This window comes from Haemaphysalis longicornis, unplaced genomic scaffold (genome assembly GCF_048455015.1).
Source record: "Haemaphysalis longicornis isolate Haplotype H1 unplaced genomic scaffold, Haemaphysalis longicornis Haplotype H1 scaffold_12, whole genome shotgun sequence".
Lineage (NCBI taxonomy): Eukaryota > Metazoa > Arthropoda > Arachnida > Ixodida > Ixodidae > Haemaphysalis > Haemaphysalis longicornis.
In genome coordinates this window covers 80,315,635-80,337,052 of record NW_027526225.1, presented here as the reverse complement: position 1 = coordinate 80,337,052, position 21,418 = coordinate 80,315,635, and the positions used below count along the sequence as shown (strand labels likewise).

The following is a 21,418-nucleotide window of genomic DNA, read 5'->3' as shown; positions in this document are numbered from 1 at the left end:
ATCGTGATCCGCGCCCCTCCCCCCCCACTTTCCCATTGTGTTTTCGTGTGGAAGGTTTTATTCGTTCTCTTCCCGTTATTTGCTGGACGCCTTTTTGTCCCTGGGAAGACGGAGACGCTTGGAGCCCAATGTGCGGAGGGGGAACAATGTGGCGACGTCGGACGGCTGAATAGATCCTTGTTATTTCTTGTTGCGTCTGAGTCTGAAGCGCGGCGTTTGTCTCGCGCTTTTTAAATGTATTTTTGGCATCGTTTGTCTGAAAGATTACCGTCTGCTATGCGTGGGTAGATATTCTTTAGAAGGGGGTTGGGGGGTTGTTGTTATGAGCATTGTTTGCATTCCGCGTACGGCTAAAGGATGGATTACATGTCTTTCGAGAATCCGCATCGCTTGAGTCTCAAGATTGGGGTCCAGTTGCGCGATTGTTCTTTTTTGAGAGCTTTCCCATGGGCGCGGGTGCGATTCCCGGCCGCAGCGCCCGCGCTTTCTGATGCAAGCGAGAAGCGAAAACGCCCGTGTGTTCGAGATTTCGGCGCACATTAAAGATCCCCAGGGGTTCAAAATTAATCCGGAGCCCTCCACTACAGCGCGCCTCATCGCCTGCGTAGCGTCAGAGCGTTAAACCCCACAATCAATCAATCTTTTGACAGTTTTGTTGAGCATTTTTCGGGAACGTTTTTTAGCGCGTATAAGCAATCGTTTTATTTGTTTCCACTCAGCTGAAACGAGTATAGCTGGCGCAATAGGTGGTTGAACTATAAAGGAGTGCAATTGGATGCGCGACCTTTTGATTCGGCGAGCAGCGCACCCAAAGCGGCCGCCTCTGCAGCCGCGCGCGCCCGTGGGCTGCGCGCGAAAAAATAGATTTCGTAACCGTAAGTTTATTTTCGTCTGTACCTTTGCATGTTCTGACCGATGGATATCCCGCGCACTGGAAAACGATATGCACTCCGTCTTCGCCCACGTCTTAATTCGCTCCCTTAAGGTCAGGAGGCAGGTTGCATGGGATAATACGCCACGCCGAAATCCCATTAATTTCACGCGTCAGCTCTCAACATCGGCTGCGCCCACGCACGGCCTTTGTGTCCAACGCGCGCTGTCGGTCGGCCCAGGCTCTTGTATTTCTAAAGCCCCCAACCCCCCCTCCCCCCGGACCGTCTTCAGCATGTACGTGTTCCCTACTCCGCCGTTCTTTTGCGCAATCGGCCCAATGTTCAGCATTGTGCATTGTTATTGAACTTAAGGTTTAAAAAGGCAGTGCGTTGTCTGACACGTACGTCATCATGCCGAGGTACGTCGCGTTGACAATGCGTTGCCTTCGTCGTGAAGGCCGGCGAAGAAAATTCGATCTATGACATGGGGTCCCCTTACTCAGACAATACGTCGTTTCTGTTAAGTTCACCCTCCCATAAGGACGACCTTGCGCAGCCACCAATTGTCCTTAACAATGTTATTCTGCCGTGGTGTGTGTCGAAATGCGACCGTGATTGCGAGGCCGAGATTTCGCATTTGCCGTAGACGCGTTAAGTACGCGAATCAGTCAAATGTCGTGTGGGTGGCGGAATCTTTTGTGAAATTGTCGGTGCCGCAACTGATGCTCTCTCGAATTCGTAAGAGGATCGCGGCAAGCACATCTGGCGCCATCTTTTCGAGCAACGCTTCGGTGCTTTTCTTCTCAGTGTGACGATTGCGTACCGGGAGGGTGAATCGTGGCGGCGCCAAAAAGGCGGGCGTTTTAAATTTTCTTTTGGTATTGCAAACACGATAGTACCGGTATTCTCGTGTTTTGTCCGTTTTGGCTCCGTTTCAAAAGTGTCCGTTTTGAGCAAGCCCTGATTGGCTAAAAGCGAACACCGGGATGTGACGCCATGCAAGCACGGCGGAGCTGTGAGCCGCGGCTTCTCCGAGCAGACGATTTGGAGCAGACGATTTTTCGTCGCCTTGTTGTTGGTTCGCTGGCGGAACAATAAACACGTAAGAGATAGTTTAAAATAGGTTTAGTCGATTAAAATGTGTTTACAAGAAGAGTTGCGCGAAAGTCAACCCAAAGCCCGCCCACACCTGGAAGTACTTCACAATACAAAACGGACAAACACGAGAATACCGCCCCTGTTGTCAACCGGGGGGAACTTCAAGGTTGGTGGGATTATGGTAAGATTGTTCCAGTATTCGCGCTTTCGGGTCTGAAGCGCTTATCAAGCGCTATAAACACTGATTCCAGTTTTAAAGCGCAGCTTTATATGGCTCGGCGAAGGGGCAATGCGGTGGTCCTACGCAGAAAACTCTTACGGCGCATCCTCATGCGCATTCACAAGAAGAAAAAAAACTGTGGTTGATCCCTCTGTCATAGGAATCCGTAAAATGCCAAAGTGAAACGTGCAGCAAAATCTGAAGCTGAGCATGATTTGCGGGCCGGCGGTTGCCTTGTGAGTGTGCTTGGCGCGCGACGTCCTGCTGGCGGGTCGCTTCGGCAAACGTGTACTGGCGTCATTGCCGTGACGGATATGACGTCAGTGAAATGTTGATGTATCCCGGCATAAAAACACTTTCGGGCTAAAATATAAAACCCGGAAACGAACAACCCTAAGTATAACGTACTCTTTTGTACTAAAGGTTGCTTCCCTGCAAGAAGACCCTGTGTGCAGGGGTGTACCCTTTACAGGCCGCTTGCTTCGTTGTAGTGGCGTCATTTCCGTGACGGAAATGACGTCAGTGAGATGTTCGTGTATCCAGGAATAAAACACTGTCGTGTTAAAACGGGTTGGAGAGGAGGAGTCAGAAGGAACGGGAGGGAGATCAGGCTGGGTTTATAGATGAGGTAGCTACACTCTAGCGTTTACCAACACTGGTAAGATGGGACTGCGCAACGGAGGGAGCGAGAAAGAATCTCATAGAAGAGATCGGGCAACGACCTTTCAGCTCAAGCGACAGCGGCGGCGCGCAGGGGCGACGTGTCGGAGCGTCACCATGGCAAAGGCAAACACTGAGTGCATGGGCGCTTTTTTTTTTTTTCGCGACATTTTATACTCGTATTCCATTAAAGTGGCCTGGCCGGAAGCGGTTAAAATAAAAATCCCGGCGCCGCTCATCTGTCGAGCGTTTCGTTGCCCGACGCCAGTGACGTCAGTCCCGGTGCGCCCGCCCTTGACCGGGCGGCGAGGGAGCCGTTGGAGCCACAACACGGCCCGATAAGGAATCGTCGGCGTGGCGGTTAAGGCAGGCCTTTCATTTTTCTATTTCTATTAAAAAAAAAAAAAACGTCCTGTCTCCCGTGCTCCGCCAAGCCATCAAGGGTGGGCTGAGCAGAAAATAGTCTCCCCTGTCGAGGACGTTAAGTAACACGACAATTAAGTGAGAGTGACGGGAAAATAAAAAAAAAAAATCCATTACGAAAGAAGCTGCGACTCTCCACAGTTTCGTTCTATTTTCGCGCAATGTTTCGTAAGGAATATTTAATGCTGTGTGGAGGAATAGAAATAAGCTGGCAAGGGAAATAAATATATATAACTATGCGCGATCGATGAAAGTTACTGAGTGCTCTGCTCCTGCCGTTGTTATTGTCCGCTTTCACTGCGTGACTGATGGTGCGTCAGTGGGATTGAAAGCAACGAAGTTTTGGGGCCCAGTTTGCATATTATCGTCGCCAGTTGGCCTATTGTCATTCATCGCCCTGTTGAGATTCACTGGATCGCGCAGCAAATCAGCTCGCGCGCTCGGTAAGCTGTAGCGGGATTTTGTGTTGGTGCTGCTTAAAAGCTTATCTAAACGTGATTTCTCTTTTACCGTAGCCTTGTACGCTCGATTTTTTTTAAATCTTTTGATGTGCCAGGCAACTTTTAGTGCTTGTAGCCTTGGACCCGCCGCGATGTCACAGGGCTGCTGAGCCCAAGGACGCGGGTTCGATTCCTGATGGCCGCGGCCGCTTTTCTGATGTAGGCGAAAAGCGAAAACGCCCGTGTGTTCGATATTTCTGTGCACGTCAAAGATCCCCAGGTCGTCAAAATAATTCCGGAGCCCTCCATTGCGGCGCGCGCCTCGTCGCCCGTGTTGAGCCGGCGCGTTAAACACATCAATCAATCAATCAATCAATCAATCAATCAATCAATCAATCAATCAATCAATCAATCAATCAATCAATCAATCAATCAATCAATCAATCAATCAATCAATCAATCAATCAATCAATCAATCAATGTTTCGAGTTTTGGTAGTCGTTCTTCGTGAGAATATGGGTGCGCGGTGACTAACTGCAATCAATCAATCAATGTTTCGAGTTTTGGTAATCGTTCTTCGTGAGAATATGGGTGCGCGGTGACTAACTGCGCAGTCTTGCCTCCTCTTGTGTTTCGCAGGCAACTCAGAGACGGCACCTTGGACTCAAACAATGTGCGGGACGGAGAACGACTGACGCTACTTCCTAGCGTGGAAACCGGTCTGCAGGTAAGCCTTTGCGAATAGCGTTGCCCGCATTTTGCAACGGTCGGAAATTCGAATTACGAATTACAATCGATGGGTAAACCCTAACGGCCAGTCTGAACTCGTCGTGTGTTGAATCTGTCTGTATGGAAAAATAATCGCGAATGATAAATGAATGGTTGATAGCCAACTAAACGAAACACAGAAAAGGTAATCGAATAAACAAAATAACGAATCGAATTTATTATCAAAATCGCGAAAACTTGGCGCGAAGTATTTGGAGCGGTAGCCTATAGCTTCACTACGGTTTAAGTCTAGTTACCGAACAAAGCATACGTCTTTTCTTCAAACTCGGTTCTAAAGGACACTCAGTGATGCTAAATTGCGCTCCAGCAGCAAACTTTAAATCGCCGCGTGTACCGTATATTTTAACTTGTACATCTGCCTTTTGGGGAAGCGCTCGTGCCCTGCGCAAGCCTACTAAAATGATCCGTCCCATATGCGGAAAGCAGTTTTTGTATACAGTATTACTTTATGTCCGAACCTCAGTCTGTCTACAAAACAGCCACACACTCTTGTGCATTTTTTTATCGCGCTGATGTTCCAAGATCGGTGAAAAATATCGACACACTTTTATTCCTTGCCCCGTTGCATTGTTTTCCATGCCCAGAATCTTTGTATCCAATATTTTACTTTTATCCCGGGGTAAAGAATTGCAATTGTTTCTGCTTTTTAGAGGGAATTTGGAAGAGCATTAATATGACAGCGGGTAATGGGCCTATTCATCATACACATATGACACTCCCTTGCCTGTCTTAAGGGAACAATGCCATGTCTCAGGGTACGTCATGTATGTCTCTAGAAGTACGTCATGTCGCCGGGGATACGTCATGCCCCTAGACGTCATGTCTCTAGATGTACGTCATGTCGCGAGGAAAGGAAGGGAGTGAGGAATGAGGAGGAATAACAATACATTCACTTGTGAGGTACGTGACAGTGATGTGTTGCATAGCTCTACCGCGTTCTGTCGGTTGCCTACTCCGCGCCCCTCTGTTTTGCACTCGTCCAGTTCTGTCTCTTGTGTAGAGTCACTAAATAAGCTACGCTTAAGAGTACCGCCACTTCGTGCACGCGGAAGCATCTAGGGGCCATTTTGTTTCTGGCTTGCAGATTTGCCATCTCTCCCAACGGAACAGCCGCGTGGCTAGTTGTGACGGGCAGAGTGCGACCGGCCGCTCCAGCGTCCGCGCAGGAGAGAGAGAGAGAGAGAGAGAGAGAGAGAGAGAGAGAGAGAGAGAGAGAGAGAGAGAGAGAGAGAGAGAGAGAGAGAGAGAGAGAGAGAGAGAGAGAGAGAGAGAGAGAGAGAGAGAGAGACGCCCATAAACAAAATGGCTGCGCCCGTATGTAAACAAATATCACGGGGTGGTGCCGTCCGACCAATCAAAATCCTGGCGGCACATAACAATGAGAGAAAAGAGTGCCGGTACTCTTAAAAACCTTTATTTAGTGACGCTACTCTTGTGTGGAGTGCCTTAAGCGGCAACCACATGGAGCGCTTTGCTCGAGTCTGGCGGCCGTCGACGCCTCCTAGCAGCGACGAGAAATGGACGTTGCACAGGACGGAATTCAAAACATAAAGAGCCAATATGACCAATTAGGCAGCCTTTAGCTAACAAAGCAATCTGGCAGATGTTGGTGGGGTAAATTGTGCTCTCCAACGTTTTTCGCGTCGCCACCAGGAGACGCCGACGGTCGCCAGGCGCGAGCGAAACGCTCCATGTGGTTGTCGCTTTACAATTCCTCTCCGCGGTCTCTTTACTCACTACAAATGGAGGAACGGGTGGACAAAGGTTATGTAATACCCCCGCTATATATACACTGGCGTTCTCTAATGCCTTCGAACTGAATGTCATTCGACTCAAATGTGTTGCTCCACTGGGTTTTGAAATGGCATTTGGCTCAAATGACACCCGAGTCCAGTGAGCACCCCGAGATACATTTGGGGCTGTCGAATGCCATTTCTTGCACTCTCGCGCACAGCGTTTTAAGTCGGCATTTGCAGATATATTATTGGCGTACTCAAAAGAAAGAAGATATTTTTATTTGTGGCCTTTGCTCACTTTTCATTTACTTAAATATCAAGATATTTGATAAATGATATCAAGATGTAATGATTCCATACTCTCAGCACCAGTGCGACAAGCGACGAACCAGTGTGGCCAGGCAGCACAAAACATGCACCCAGAAGTATTAAACAAACCTTTATGGCGATTCAGAGTTAAACAAATCCGTGTCAAAGCTTGCGTTATTTTTAATTTGATATCGTTTTTACTCCCAAAGACTGCTCCTAAATTTGATGGTTGCATTTTAATGCGTAGCATTCTTTGCCGAGTACCCCAACAGCCAGGACCGTGTAACGCCCTGCATTCTCACAAAAATACAGACATCGTGGAAGTTCCACCTGTGATCGTTATAATAGCGTGAATGCAGATTGTCGAACGAAATTTGGAAAAACAAAAAATAACAAAAGTAAAAAAAATGCGGAAAATGGTAAATCGTATAACGCGCTGCATTTCCACAATATTGCAGACTTCGCAGAGGTTCCACCTGCAATCGTTATAATCGAACAAATCGTCGAACAAAATTTAGAAAAACAAAAAATAAGAAAATATAAAAAAATAACGGAACATGGCGAACCGTCTCCCGCATTTGCACAATAATGCAGATTTCGCGAATGTAATCGTTATAATACCATAAATGGAGAGAATTGGCCGGTCGGAATTTAGAAAAACAAAAAAAAAATTGTCTGCAAAGAAATCACGCTCAAGACAACCTGCATGAGAATGCCACGCATTAGTAGACAATTCGGAATTTCTGCAGGATAGTTTGTGTAAAAACAGAACTCGGCGGCAGCAGCGACACGCAGCACGGTGAGCGATTGTAAAGTTTTCAAATGCCATCGAAATTGTAGTGGAGCATGGCGGATTTCGAATGCGATTCGAAGCCACTCATTTGAGTCAGGGACATTCGATTCGAATGGCATTCGACACTCCAGTGTAGCAGGGGTATAACTCGCCGTTGTCTCACATGGTCCCACTCCACGGCTTAGTTACGACGTTAGACAGAAGAGCGGGTCATTCATTAGGCTCGGTTTAGTGCTGAGAGGATAAAGATGTGTGATGATGCGTCGTGCGTTCGTAGGTGCTTAGGGTTATAGCCTAAGTTTACGGACTACGGGACTCGGTTTAACCTTACCACGGCAGCAGGGAAATCGTTTCTGTTGGTGCTGGGTGAAGTCCTAAATTACCTGCAACGGACGCACATCAGCGGCCTGGTTGTCTGGCGGAAGAGAACGTCAACGAAATTGCCGCCCTCGTGCACATCCGTAAGCTTTCGCTCATGACTGTAGGTGGTCCCTAAACATTTGATCGGGACTGCATAGATGTAGACATACGTACAGACTTGTTTTAGGGGCGAAGCATCTTAGGACGTGGCTTTGTCCGGGGTTTGGCATCAGTGTACACAGTGTTTCGCATGCGCGAGGAGCATCGGATTGTATTGGACTGGATTGAAATGGATTGGATTGGATTAAATTGTATTTTATCGGATTGGATTGCATTGGAATTGTATATACTCTACACACGCGTTGTCACTCATTTACATGCGCGAGTGAGCAATACCACGGGTGATTTACGGTAAGAATGATCCCCAGTGCTTCGCCAACTCGTCATGATTCACTTTGTGGAGATGCAGGAATTTTTTTTTTTTGCTTGCAGCTAGTGTACGTCAAGTTATGCGAGCAATAAAAAAACTTTAGTTCGAGCGACCATAACATATTTCTGAATACTTGTTTTTGCTTTAGTATTTGAAGGATTTCATAAAGAGCTGCACATGTCGCGAACAATGGTCCGCCTGTGCGGCCATAGCGAAAACCGGCTGGGAAAAAAAGAAGTGTCGATGTGCAGATAATCCTGCCGTTCCTTCGTGTCCCATTGATGAATTCTGCGTGGGGGGCCCGGGCATTGTATTGTTGCGGCTCGCTTCCTCGTCGGGCGCTGTTCTGTCTTTCGAAAACACAGCTGCTCGCTAGACAAGGAGGGAGAACGCTGGCTCGCTCGTGGCCTTTGTCCCATTCTCCGCTTCACAATGACTGTTATTCCTACCGAACTGCGCTTGGCCATCTTCGCGTAAACATGCCCAGCTGAGACGCCGGGCTGTTTCGTTCTGATGGCAGTACAAGTACGGCGCTGTCTCGAACATCGAATGTTTCAAATAAAATAGTTTTGCAAAATTATATAAATGTCCCTTGTTACAGTACTGCTGCCGGTTCGTCTGCTAACCAGCTTTCCTCTAAACACCTTGATATGCAACCTGGTTCAAGGACCCCTCGTGGTGACTGAGTGGCTAAGGCGTTGTGCTGCTGAGCACGAGGACGCGGGTTCGATTCCCTCCGTGGCGGCCGCTTTTCCGATGGAGGCGAATAGCAAAAACGTGCGTGTTCGAGATTTCGGCGCACGTTAAAGATCCCCAGGGCGTCAAAATTAATCCTGAGCCCTCCACTACGGCGCGCCTCATCGCCTGCGTTGCGCCGGCGCGTTAAACCCTACAATTGATCAATGAAAGGAGATTTGTGTGAATGCGTGATCGTCTGCCTTTTCTCACGTGTATGTTTGTCGACGCTGGGGCTAAGTCATCGCCGGACTTAATAAGTATATTAAGTCCGAAAAAACACGGATGCGGCTCGTGCCATATTCAAAATATTCCCAGAAACGCACTACTTGCGCCGCGCGGAGTAACACCCGGCTGCGGCGATGAGGCATAGCGGAAACTTCCGTGGCCGTTCTTCGGTTGTACCCGAGTACAGGAAAGTCTGTGTAGCGTTGCGCCATCGTCTCGTGAGTTTTTCAAACTTGGGAGTATTACGCGCCGTAGCTACTCCGGAGCTGTGAGGAGCGCGGTACTGGATAGCTACGGCTTAATTTAGACCGCCTGGGTACATTTACCACGCGAAGGTATCCCTGAACCAGAGCGTTTGCGTTTCCCGCCTCCACCATAAAAACTTAAACCTGAACAATTGTCAAATTTTCTCACACTTCAATAAGAACGGAGGCGTTTGACTTGCAACAATGAGAATTCGAAACGGGGATCTTACGCCTCAATCGGAACGGATGCTGTTATGTGTCAGGGAGATGAAGCTCGTGCTGACGTTTTTGCTTCAACATCGCAGGCCATCAAGCCAGAGCAGAGTGTGATGCAAGCCCTGGAATCCCTAACTGATGCACAGGTGAGCGTTCCGAGAGCTTCAGCTGACATTTCGCGCTCTTTTTGCTGCCCTGGCTGGTAACATCATGTCTTGCGTGTCTTAACAGCCTTTGCGGTTACATTGATTAGTGAAATTATAGTGAAAAGTTTTAGCTTGTCAACCGATAACATACTCCTGTCGCAAAGCGAGCGTGCACTCCTTGGGAGCTACAAATAAAAAAAATTCAGAGTAAATTTGCCCTACTGCTAATTAAGCTACTACACAGTGGAGTGCATTTTCACCCCGTTGGCGCCAACTTCACTGTGGTGTCATTGGCTGGTACCAAACGGAGTATTTGTGACAGTCTACTTCTACTCCGCGGTGGAGTGAATTAAGGGTTGACAGCATACTCGTGACGCAAAGCGAGTGTGCATTCCTTGGGAGCCACAAATAAACAAATAAAATATTTTAGAGTAACTTTGCTGTACTGTTAATTAAGCTACTACATAGTGGAATGCATTTTCACCCCATTGGCGCGAATTTTCTTCACTGTGGTGTCATTGGCTGGCACCAAACGGAGTATTTGGGACAATCTACTCCGCAGTGGAGCAAATTAAGGGGAGTGTACGGGTGACTCCCTGGCTGCAACCGTTACTTGCCGGAAATAAGGTGTTTTTAGCAGCATTTACCCCGCCTAAATGCACTCCATGGTGAAGTCTTTTTACCCCATCGGCGTGTTAAGTTATTTTATTGTGGAGTCACTCATCAGGATCCGCAAACGGATTTTTTTTAGCAAACTTCCCCTATAATCTCGTGGAAGTGTTTTCACGTCACTTGTTGTGCAGATATACTTCACGTGAAGCTAATTTGCACACACAAAAAAATCGGAATGATAAAAAGCAACGGCATGTGAAACGGTAGCGAGGGCATTTTACCATGGGAACATTAAGGCAGAATGCGTCTGCTCTGAGAGGAATGACCCGCTGCGAGACACGGTCCCATCAACGATGCGGACATGCGAATTATGATTCATATACAATTGTTGTTATTATTGTTATTGTTTTCATGAAAATTACCGTGTACTTGTAGCACTTTGTGTATGGTGTGCATAATTGCTGCTGTTTGCAAAGTTCAAAGTTGCTGCTATTCATGTTTACGCATTTCTCGATCCTTGAAGTGTTAAGTGTTCTTTGTGACTGTATGTTGTAGTGTCCACCTGCTATGGTCTCTGTGGAGACTGGCAGTATTGTAAATAAATAAATAAATAAATAAAATATAGCTAGCCGAACGGTGCAGCATCGCTGAGCCGCCCAAGTTTCTCGTGACTCCGTCTCACTCTACAATAGACGGTCTTCTTTCGGCGCAACTTTGTGGCTTAAATAAATGCCAAGAGTTCGCGTATAGATGAGCGGCTATCTTCTAGGTGTGCAGCGGTCAGTGACGTCCGTAACGGTCTCCCTTGTGGCTCAGCCTTTGTCGCTCTATGTACGGTGCGCCTGCATCTGTGCCGACGAGTAATGCAGCGCAGCTGATACGTCCGGGGTCGTCGCCCCCTTTTCTCTAACAGGCAACACCTGGCAGCATGTTCATGCAGCTGTTGTTATTATTGGCAACGAATTCGAAAACTCAATTTCTTTGAGCGACCATTCGTCGTTGAATCGCGATAGCGGAGTTATAATTGGCGCAGTCGACGGGACGCTCTGATCGCAATTGTTAACGCAGTTCAGAACTGCAGGTCCGAAGTTTTTTGATGTTTGAAAAGCGTAAGCTTGAATCAAGGAGTCTCAGAGCGAACTAGCTTTTCAACGATGTTGTTGCGGCGTGTTTGGTTAGTGCGGGCAAATACCGACCCGCCCACGACGAGCTAGATGGAGGCTTGATCCTCTCCACAGGAGGTGTAAAGAACGTAGACAACACTATTAGGCCGTCCGTTCTCTCGCGGAGCCCAGATAACGCGTTGGCAGCGTTGCGCGAGCGTCGTAGGAAGAAATGGAACGGTGGTAGCACAACAGGAAATGCGCGCCTGACGGGAGGTCTGAGCAGTCGAATGAAGCATGCAGCCAAGCCAAGCCAGTAAAGTCGGTGCTGGACTTAGTTTCATACTAGTATATTGTAGAGAGGAATCTGTCGCTCCAGTCGAGTGCCGTCGCAGACGCCGCCATGGCAGAGGGCGACGTTTCTCGCCTACTTGACCTGGCTAGTCACGTGGCTTTTTTTTTGCTCTTGAAGGTAAAATCAACGACGAATGTAACATTTTTTTTCTTGTTCGTCCAGCGTAAAGCTTCTAAACAATCCTCGACAAATAAATTTTTTTGGAACTCTATTTTTATAATAATTCACCACGATTAAATAACCTTCTGCAATAACATTGTTGCTTTTTAAAAGCCAGGGGCAACTTTTCAGCATGTTCATGAGCCATGCCAAGGACAATTGGAATGTGCTTTCCCGGTACATGATGGAACGCTCGCCGAAGCTCTATACTCAGGAACAAGTTAGGAACGGCAATAGCGCATGTACGGTATCATTCCGCCTAAGCGACGGACCCCGGATGTCAGCGGGCGCGCGCGTTTTGAAAGGAGATTGCTGTGAATGCGTGATATCACCTGCCTTTTCTCAAGCAGTTTATTTGTCGGCACTGCAGTAGTTTATAAGCATATTCAGTCCGAAAAATCACGGAAACGGCTCGTTTCATGTTCAAAATATTCCCAGTAACGCACTAGCGCCGCGCGGAGTAACATCCAGCTGCGGTGATGAGACACAGCGGCAACCTGGCAACCTCCGCTGCCGTTCTTAAGTTGTAACCGAGTATAGTACACTGCACCGAAGTGGTGCTCGCCTAGACAGTGGCGCCAGATTTCCCTCTAGTATGAAACTCTGGGGTGCTCGAGTTTCTTTCTGGAACACTATGCGACTTGTCTTGGCTCGGGAACTGTCTTCGCGGGTAATCAGGGCGGCATTACCGCAGGCCCAGAAATTCCTTCGCTTTGCTGACGCCTCCGCGCGAAAGTGGGTGCAGCGAATCGCGAGTGAGATTACAGCTGTTGGAACCGCGAGGACGTAGGTGAAGCCTTGTAACGAAGATGCCACGATGCTCCTCCAGTGAGCTTGCGCTGCATATTTTATTTTTCGTTTGCAGCCCGCCCCGCTGATGGTTGTTAGCGTTGTTTACGCGTGGGTTGAATACTTTACGGGGAGCGAAACAGTGGAAAGAGCACCTGCACTTACCCAGGAAAAACGTGAGAATTAGGAATAAGAAAACTAAGCTCAAAATGCTTTCGTTTGAGGGTGAAATGACGGCTGCTGTGTTGCCACCATCTCTCCGGAGAGCAGGTCGCAGACATGCTCGTATCTTCAGGAGAAAAGGTCGCAGATAAGAAACTTGCCCGGCGCCGGTAGCTTATCTTTATGTTGATAAGAGCGCCGTTGTATAACGCGCACCCCTTGGGTGCACGTGTTTGGGATAGGGTGCCTGGATTCGCGAGGGTAGTGGGGGCGCATTCGGACACCCTATTATCAGTCTTCGTGGTGGGAGTTTCGGTGTGTTCAAAATATTTTACTCGTACCTGAAACCAGTGATCAAGCCCCAGAAAACTAGGTGTCAGGATTATTCTGCAGTTAGCTGTTGTGTAATCTCTTCTGAAGGATTGTGTCCCTCCGGACTTAAAAAAAAAATGTTGCGCTTCGTTTAGAATGGACAAGAACATGCAGGGCCGTGGAAGTAACAAATGTATGTATGTATGTATTTATTGTACAATAGAAAGGAAGGAGGGTCCACCAACAGGCGTAAATTGTCTCGCCTAGGGGCGGACACCGGAACGCCTGCTGGTGTAGGGGAGGTGGGATAGGGAGGAAAGAGTACATAGGAATCGGGGGATAGGGTAGAGGGCTTACATAAATATATAACACATCGGCAAGAATAATAACAAAGCAGCTAGGCGCTGCTTCCAAGCAAATAAAATGCTGAAGATAATCTATGGGCTGTCAGTCACACCATGCGGTTAGTGTCTAAAGTTAGGGTAAGATACTATGTCCAACTGGTATAAAAAGCAACGCCCATTTTCGTGAAAAAGCGTCGTGCTAACGCAGTGTGGACCTCCACTTCTGTTGGAGAAAGTTTAATTCGTACTCCAGCCTGTTTGGTTTATTTATTGATTGCAAGGTGGTGATAAAGTACGGCCATCACTGTCTGGGGAATTGGTGGAGATTTCTGCATCGCCAAGGTGCACTTCCAATGGTTTAGGTTGTTCTCTTTGACCAAGGAGGAGGTTGTTTTTAAAATAATGACGCGAATTACTTGCCCAAAACCGGACTTGTTTTGCAAGTCTGTTGCTGTATTTGAAAGCGTGCTAATCATTTGAACACAATAGTTTAAAGCCTTCTTGTGCGGGGGTTGACTTACGTACGAATCATGTAGCCCAGTTACGTGCCGTTCTAAATATTTTGCTTAGTCATTACTGCGGAACATTCATTGTACAAGTTTTAAAAGTAAGGCATTTGCTATTAGCCTCCTTGTATTGCGCATACCTCTAAATTCCACTTTAACGTGTTGTGACATCTCAGCCTGGAACTCGCGTGAAACAAACCCACGCAACCATGAGTGGGCTTGCTCGCTTGGATCCAACTCTGCCTAGCAGACGACTTCAATTTGAAGCGTGGGGGCACCACCGTCGTCGAGGGAAAAAAAATCGGTTCTCGGAACGTGCTTAAACCCCAATTGTAATAAAACCGGGCAACGGATCTTGGAAAACATTGTATAAAAGCTGTTGTTTTTCTCATGACAACTTCTGCAAGAAAAAAGCTAGGTTCTGGGGAAGCGGTGCTCGCAACTATTCGGCGCGAAATTCAAATTATGATTTGCGCTCTTCGCTTGGTGAAGCAAGCGCCTCCTTTCGTCGCGCATTCGGAGAGGGAGATAGGGATAGCCTTCTATGCGTTTGTCCGTGCCCTTGCGTGATTAGCTACAGGCCGTTGCAGTTGCCAGGTAGAGGGGACTGCAGATTGATTGGACTGATTGTTAATTGTATCAAGAAATGTAACGAAGTGATGACGCGTCATCTCTCCTGATAACCTAATGTGGTTACTGTACTACTGTTCTGATTTTATCGCTGCCAAAGTAAACGTGGCCAGTGCGCACTCTGCAGGATTGCTATCCGACAAGCCGGGCGCGGCGTTGACGGCGTTTCGCAGGGTCTCACGCCTTCCCCTTTGTTGTTGGCCCACACAGGTGGAGAACTTCCTGTGCGGCCGTGCGCCGCTGCACCTGACGATGCGGCTGGGCGACCACGTCATGTTTGTCCAGCTGCAGTTGTGCCCACCGGTCGAGACGCCGCCGGCCACGCCCACGTCGCCCAACTGCCCGGTCCCGCCCACTCCGCCCGCCGCCGCCACCGCCACCCCCCAGGCGGCGCCACCGGCGGATGCACCGCCGGTAAGTGCAAAAATCCTCGATTCCGGTTGGATTTTCGGACGAAAACCCCGACTTCGGCTTCCACGGGGCCGGTACTCTGCTATATAGGCAGCTTCGGGGCATCTTAATTTTCGTTGTCACAAGAAGGGAAGGCTTGCTAACATGAATTCATTTGGCCGCAGGTTGTTGGCTTCGTCAACCATGCGACCTACACACAAGAGCATGTTTTATGTTTTTTCAGTAAAAGTGATTGGCCTTTTTCCAGGACTAGCAGATGGTATTTTTGATTACAAAAACATTTGAATTACTTAGCTGTGGCTCCACAGGTTGCCTGTTCGGTTTCCAGAGTATGTAATGTGCATTTACTAAATTTCTAGCTAATGTATGATGTATGGCGCAACCATTTGACACACATTTGTGGTTGCTGATTGCTTTTGAATAACCCCTAAGCATTCCAACTGTTTCAGTGCCGGAGAGCAAGGTGAAAGATGCTAATACTTTCGTCCTGAAATTATATCTTTGCCACACTGAAATGGGCCGATTTCTGTACGGGGCATTTTTTTTATTGTAATTTTTTCAGTTTCACAAACGTGGGCTGCTGGGGTCTGCGGCATAGTTGGGCTCTGTATGTCTGTTACAACGGGTCTCTGGGGTCAAGTTTTCTCGCCACTTAGTTATTATGTATTTATTTATTGATAATGCAATCCCACATTGGGATTTTGGCAGGAGGGTACAGATGATGAGGAGATCACAAAAAGGCAAACAGCAAATACACAGGTACATAAGAAAAAAAGAATAAGTGACATAATTTCAGCACTAAGTTAAAGATGATGTAAACAAGGTAAGGGAAGGCTGTTGTACTTGGGTGAAGTTGGTTCCATTCGGTAATGGTCCGCGGAAAGAAGGAATATTTGAAATTATTGTTGCGTGTACGAAAAGGAGTAATTGTCATTTGATGTCTTTGCCTAGTACCATACCTGGACGAAAATGTTTTTGTGTTGGAAATGTCTAATTTATAGTGGCTTTTTACTATTTGGTAGAGAAATTTTAGCCTGGATAAATGGTTTCTTTCAGTTATTTGTGCTAAATGGGCTCTGGATAAAAGGGTTGAAACAGAAGTGCGCCCGTAGCTGCTATAAATAAATCGTACACCCCTTTTTTTGTATCGTTTCAAGCTTGTTAATATTGGTTCGAGTGAAGGGGTCCCAAAAAATAGCTGTATAATCTAATGAGGGAAGAATAAGCGCTTTATATGGACTCGTTTTTTATTACCAGGGACCCAGTTCTGGCGCCGTCATTGACCAGCTGCGCCACTTGGGCCAAGGTGTGTACTCGGGCAGTTTTTCCGGCACCCTTGGTCCTGAGCTCCAAGATGGAGAGGGCCGGCCGCGTCGCCACGTCGCCACCATCCTGCACATCCTTCGCGACCTTCTCGGTGCCAGCCAAGGGTGGCGAGGTCCCCTTACACCCACCAGCGCCACGGCCTCGTCAACACGCCTGCCGACCACACCTACTGCTTCCAGTGGCGGTGTCGGTGCAACAGGTGTCAACGAAGCCGCTCACCTCAGAGCCTCTTCATCATCCGCATCTTCTGCTGCCGGCACCGGCAGCGCAGGCCCCGCAATGGGAGCTGATGCGACACCGCCGACTTCGCCCCTTCCAGAAGACGCTACGCGCATCCATCAGGAAGAACACCGGGTTCTCAGGGGGAAACTGGACCAAATCCGAGCGACACTGCGCGAGAGGCGGAGGGCCCGGCGGAGGGCTTCGCCATACCCGACGCCCGCAAGCTCGCCGCCGGCAGCGACTTCAGACGAGCCGGTCCTGGTGTGAGAGGAGTCCCGCCGTTGCAGGAAAAAAACGAAGAACAGCCTTCCCACATGAGCCCAGCACCAACGACGATAACTCCCTTTCATGTCTGTTCCCCCATGGGGCGTGTAGTGGCGGAAGAGGGGGAAAAGTGGCGGGCATTTTGAAGTGTGCGAATGCGTTTGGTTCGATGTGATGACCAGCTTCACCGCCCCCTTCCTTTCTTGGTGCAATCGCCGATACATCAATGTTGGTAGTCTGGAAAACATCTAAAGTGGAGGTTTTTGCGGTGGCTTACGATGGAGTAATTCCTATCCACACATGCTTGGCGCTATGCGAATGGGTCTTTTTATCAGTTGAGGTGACTTCCACAATGCTCTGTTAGTAGTTTTTGGGCATGCTAGTGGTTCAGTTGGGATACCACAAACAGGTTTGTTTTTGTGCCGTTAGTAAGTATTCAATACGTTTGTAGCCAGGTGGTTCTGGAGACTGCGGTTGGATGCCATTGGGCGCACAGGTTGCTTGAATCGGAAAGAGTTACTTGAGCAAAAGCATAACCGTCCCAGTAATGGTGTGGTAATGTCCAAATGAAAAAAAAAGGAAGCCTTGTATAGGGCAGCAACCGACGTGCAAGCCAAGAGCATTTGGAAAGGAGTTGGGGAGTTCATGGTATTACATAGCTTCGTTCGCATAGTCTGTTCTGCAACCAGTCAGGTTTCTTAGTAATTGTTACAGCATTTTTTTCCTAATGCACCATTGTTCCCAAGTGCTTACACTTGTGTGTGTGCATTAGCTGGAAGCAATCTGACACAAAGGTTCTTCCAGTTTTCAAAAGTGCACTTTGATGACTACATCGTTAAGAGCGTGGTCGCTCGTAGGTATTATCAGTCACACTTACCCTTTGAGCTTGGTAGTTTTGCGGTCATGACACTTTGATCTGGAAGAATGCAATTGCAAATTATCCCAGCTGTCTATATGGCAGTTCTTTCAACGAACTGTTTTGCACTTGAGTAGCAAACCTGAGTATTTAGTGTTAATATGTAGAGAATTGGGTTAAGTTGAGCGTGCACTTTTCAGATGTGCAATTTGTTGAGTGCACCTCAGTGAGTACTCGCAGGGCAAACTTTTTTGATGCTTTCTACACGTGAAAGCTTTTGTGGGGTAAGTGTTCTGACCAATTGCAAATGGCCTTCTGGTTTGGTTGTTGGATGGACATTTTGCGTGCTACTGGACTGTAAAACGCGTTGAACCAACGTTCGCAGGGCTCTGGTGTCACACGAACAAACTAGTGCTCCGAGGGAACAAGTGGTTTTTGCCTATATCCTTGCAAGTTCCACCACCCCCTAGAGCTCTAATTTTGTCTCAGTATTAGAATCTTGTCTTTCTTTATACATTATTGTTTATTTTGAAATGTGCACTCAGTTTTGCCTTCGTCTTTTGTTGTCCGTTCATTTTTTTTCGCCTTGAATTCTTTTCCACGCAAGTATGAATAGTGCTCTGTACCTCACCCACGAATCCAGTCAGAATGTTTCCTGTCGTGGTCTGCATAAATATATTCAGGGGCAGTGCACAGTTTTGTAGAGTATTAGCGTGCGTGTTCTTGCTTTGCTAAAGTTCAATATTTCGCACTTGTGTGACCCCGTCATAACAAAGTGATTGTGCTGTCAGTAGCGAGTGGCGTGCAAGATTTTGGGTACAATGCCCAACTACTGGCGTGTAAGATTTTGGGTACAATGCCCAAGTAACAACGTCACTGTATTCTGTGCCCATTTATGTCAAGCCCTTTGGGAGCCGGCTGTATTGTCCGATTTTGAGGTTAAGAACATCTACGCTGGTTTAGGAGCAGTATTTGAGCCCTTATAAATCAGGTGTCTAATATCTCCAAGAAAAGGAATGCCACAGGTGGCAACAGCTTTCAAAGCTTGTGCACAGCAAAGCAATAAGGTAGTTCTGACCAGCTTTATTCTTACTCGTTCAGCCTAGAATATGCACGTTAACGTTTCGTATCATTTCGGTATTGATATACTGTTGAGAAGCCCTGCTTATCAGTGTTTAAAGGTGTAGATCTGCTGGTATTCCATCCTGGCGTAACCACTGCCCTTTTATCAAGCGATGTTGCAAAAGACTACTCTCGTTGTCCCTACGGTGAATGCAAGTTTTTCTTGCAAACAGTAATTTGTTGCGACTATGTTTATTTTATAGTTCTTTTTACACGCCTATTCGTTTTAATCAAGCATTGTTTTACTATTTTAGTAAGCAGAGCAGAAGTAAAGCTTTACGCTTTGTCAATGGCTGAAACGTTAAGTATCGACCTGCTGTGCAAAAATCGTGGCAATTTACGACGGCAAAGTGTTCGTTATGGCGGGGTTCCACACCGACCTAGTATTTTTTCCAATGTCGACTACACAGTTATTCTCAAGTATTAGATGTTAAAAGACTGTAATAAGAGCAAATATTGTATTTTGCGCGCAGATATTTTCCTTTCCCCTGGCCAGTGTTGACATCTTTCGAACATGCGTGTATGCGTGCATGGATGTATAGATTTTATCGCCGCTGTGGTTCAGCCTACCTCAGTATTTTTTTGGTTGTCGAGCTTAGCCCTGGTGCTGTGCACAGGCAGTGTTGGCAAGGGCAGAGGAATTTGAACGAAAGCATGAATGTACTTGAACACCAAATTTTTGTCTGCTTAAGCATGCACCCATTGGGATTTAGCACTGCTGTAGTGCAGCAAAGATCAGTAAGGAAGTTATCCCAGGCTGAATATGCAATGAAGTAGGTTGTAGTCCCTAATTACAAAAAGATATTGGGAGTGTCAAACCTGGAGTAATGGCCTACACATGGTTTGTTAGATGTTCCAAACTTGTTAATTAAGCCACCAACACTTCCATAGTTGCTTTTGGGCACTATCGTGATTGCAGTTCCTTCATTGCTAGCTGATAGCATGTGTGAACTTCACATATTTAATTTCTTGCTGTTTGCCAACCGCTTCAGACTTATGCCAGTCACAAGACAGCTGTCAGTTAGAGCTTTGTCTTTTCCAAACACTCGTCTCTGGTTGTGTGCTGCCATTCAGGCACTGGTGCTACTGTCACAGGCAAGCTTGCGAAGTTTGAGCTGTACGCAGTATGCGGAAATGTCTTGCCGTGCAAAGTTCAGTCTTTTGTACGTAGCATTGTGAGTGATGGAATCAGAAATGGCTGGTCTATCCAAACCAAAAGTTCCAATGTTAAAAAAAAAATGCACGCCCTTGTATAAGTAGAAAGATAAATGGGGTGAAAACCATAAAAAACAATGGGAGTATTCTCTCTCCTAAAGTACCACCAATTAATTCAGAAATTTCACACTGCCTGTTTTTCCTATTATGGTGTCAATTACCATATCTCAGCAATTTAATCATGGAAATGTTTCATTCTAAGGACACCCGATGACTTTTGAAGCCATTGCGGGCTCAGAAAAAAAGGGTAGTGCTCAGAATGAAATAAGGCATGTTTCTGGCAGTTTTTTTTTTTGCATGCCTTCCTTTTTGAGGTGTTGGAAACATTGTGTGTCGAAAGTAAGCCGATTTATTTCTGGTACTAGCCTTTTTAACTATTGAAAAACTTCACTAATCACAAAGTCTTGCGCTTGCTTGAAGTGTCAAGTTAATGGTACTGCCATGGTGAGGTGCCACTTGTGGTACCACAAGGTGGAGTGCAATGGACTTCCTGAACTTCTTTAGCTAGGGATAACTAGTACCAACAAAATTCAAACAGTAGGCGGCGGGTGAAAATTAAAGTAGCAGACAGGTGGCCCTGCTGGCACAGTGTGTGCACAGTACCTAGGTGGGGAAAGAGAGGCGTTGATGCGCTGGACCGGCGCGCGACTTGCGAGTAGTAGGCAATATCAACAACGATCACAAGCCATGGCTGGGCTAGAGTGAGGTGTGTTGTGTTCTGAAGTGAGGTGGGACTGAACTCTAGCCTGGCAGTGCATAAGCAGCCCCTACGGTGGCCCACGAATGTACAGCCTGTGTTGTGTTCTTCTTGCTTGGCAACGGTCGACCAGTATTTTGTTTTCCCTTTGTGTCTTCTCACCTTTCACCCTCTGCGTGGCGTTCACACACATCACTCCACAAATTTCCCCCCACGTATTTTGGGAATTTTTTCCGATAGCAAATAAACGAGCGCATGCCTGGTCAACAAACTCGCTGTACTTGTCTGTTTCATTCGGCATTGTAGTTTGCCAATTTTTTTTGCTAGGGGAGCCTTATTACTAGCTTTTTTTTTTCTTTTAGCAGCCATTGTTTGTTTTGGAGTGCCCAATAGCTGGCACTACAAGAAGTGCCAACCAGGGCATTCTTTGGAGAACAACCTGGTGTTTTGGGGAGCTTCAGTTATCCGGGTGTTTTTGTGCTTCGATGGTTTTTTTTTTTTTTTTTTTTTGATGATTGGCTAAAGGCAGGGGCTCCGCATCGCGGAGCATCGCGGAGGGGCAAGGGAAGCCCAATCTCGCTCCCCCCCACTCCCCTGTTAAAAATAAAATCTCAGCCCCCCCTTCCCTTCCTG

At 47.3% G+C, this 21,418-nt stretch overlaps 1 protein-coding gene across 1 annotated transcript in view; it reads left to right on the top strand.

Moving 5' to 3' along the window:
* Stx (ubiquitin-like domain-containing protein stuxnet) overlaps positions 1–21,056 on the top strand; it is a 51,259-nt gene extending 30,203 nt beyond the window's left edge. The window contains exons 2-5 of the mRNA XM_077693557.1: positions 4,353–4,440; positions 9,644–9,700; positions 14,883–15,086; positions 16,341–21,056. Coding sequence (XP_077549683.1) covers positions 4,353–4,440; positions 9,644–9,700; positions 14,883–15,086; positions 16,341–16,898 — 907 coding nt within the window. The 3' untranslated portion in view covers positions 16,899–21,056. The remainder of the gene's footprint in view (positions 1–4,352; positions 4,441–9,643; positions 9,701–14,882; positions 15,087–16,340) is intronic.
* The last annotated feature ends 362 nt before the right edge of the window (positions 21,057–21,418 follow it).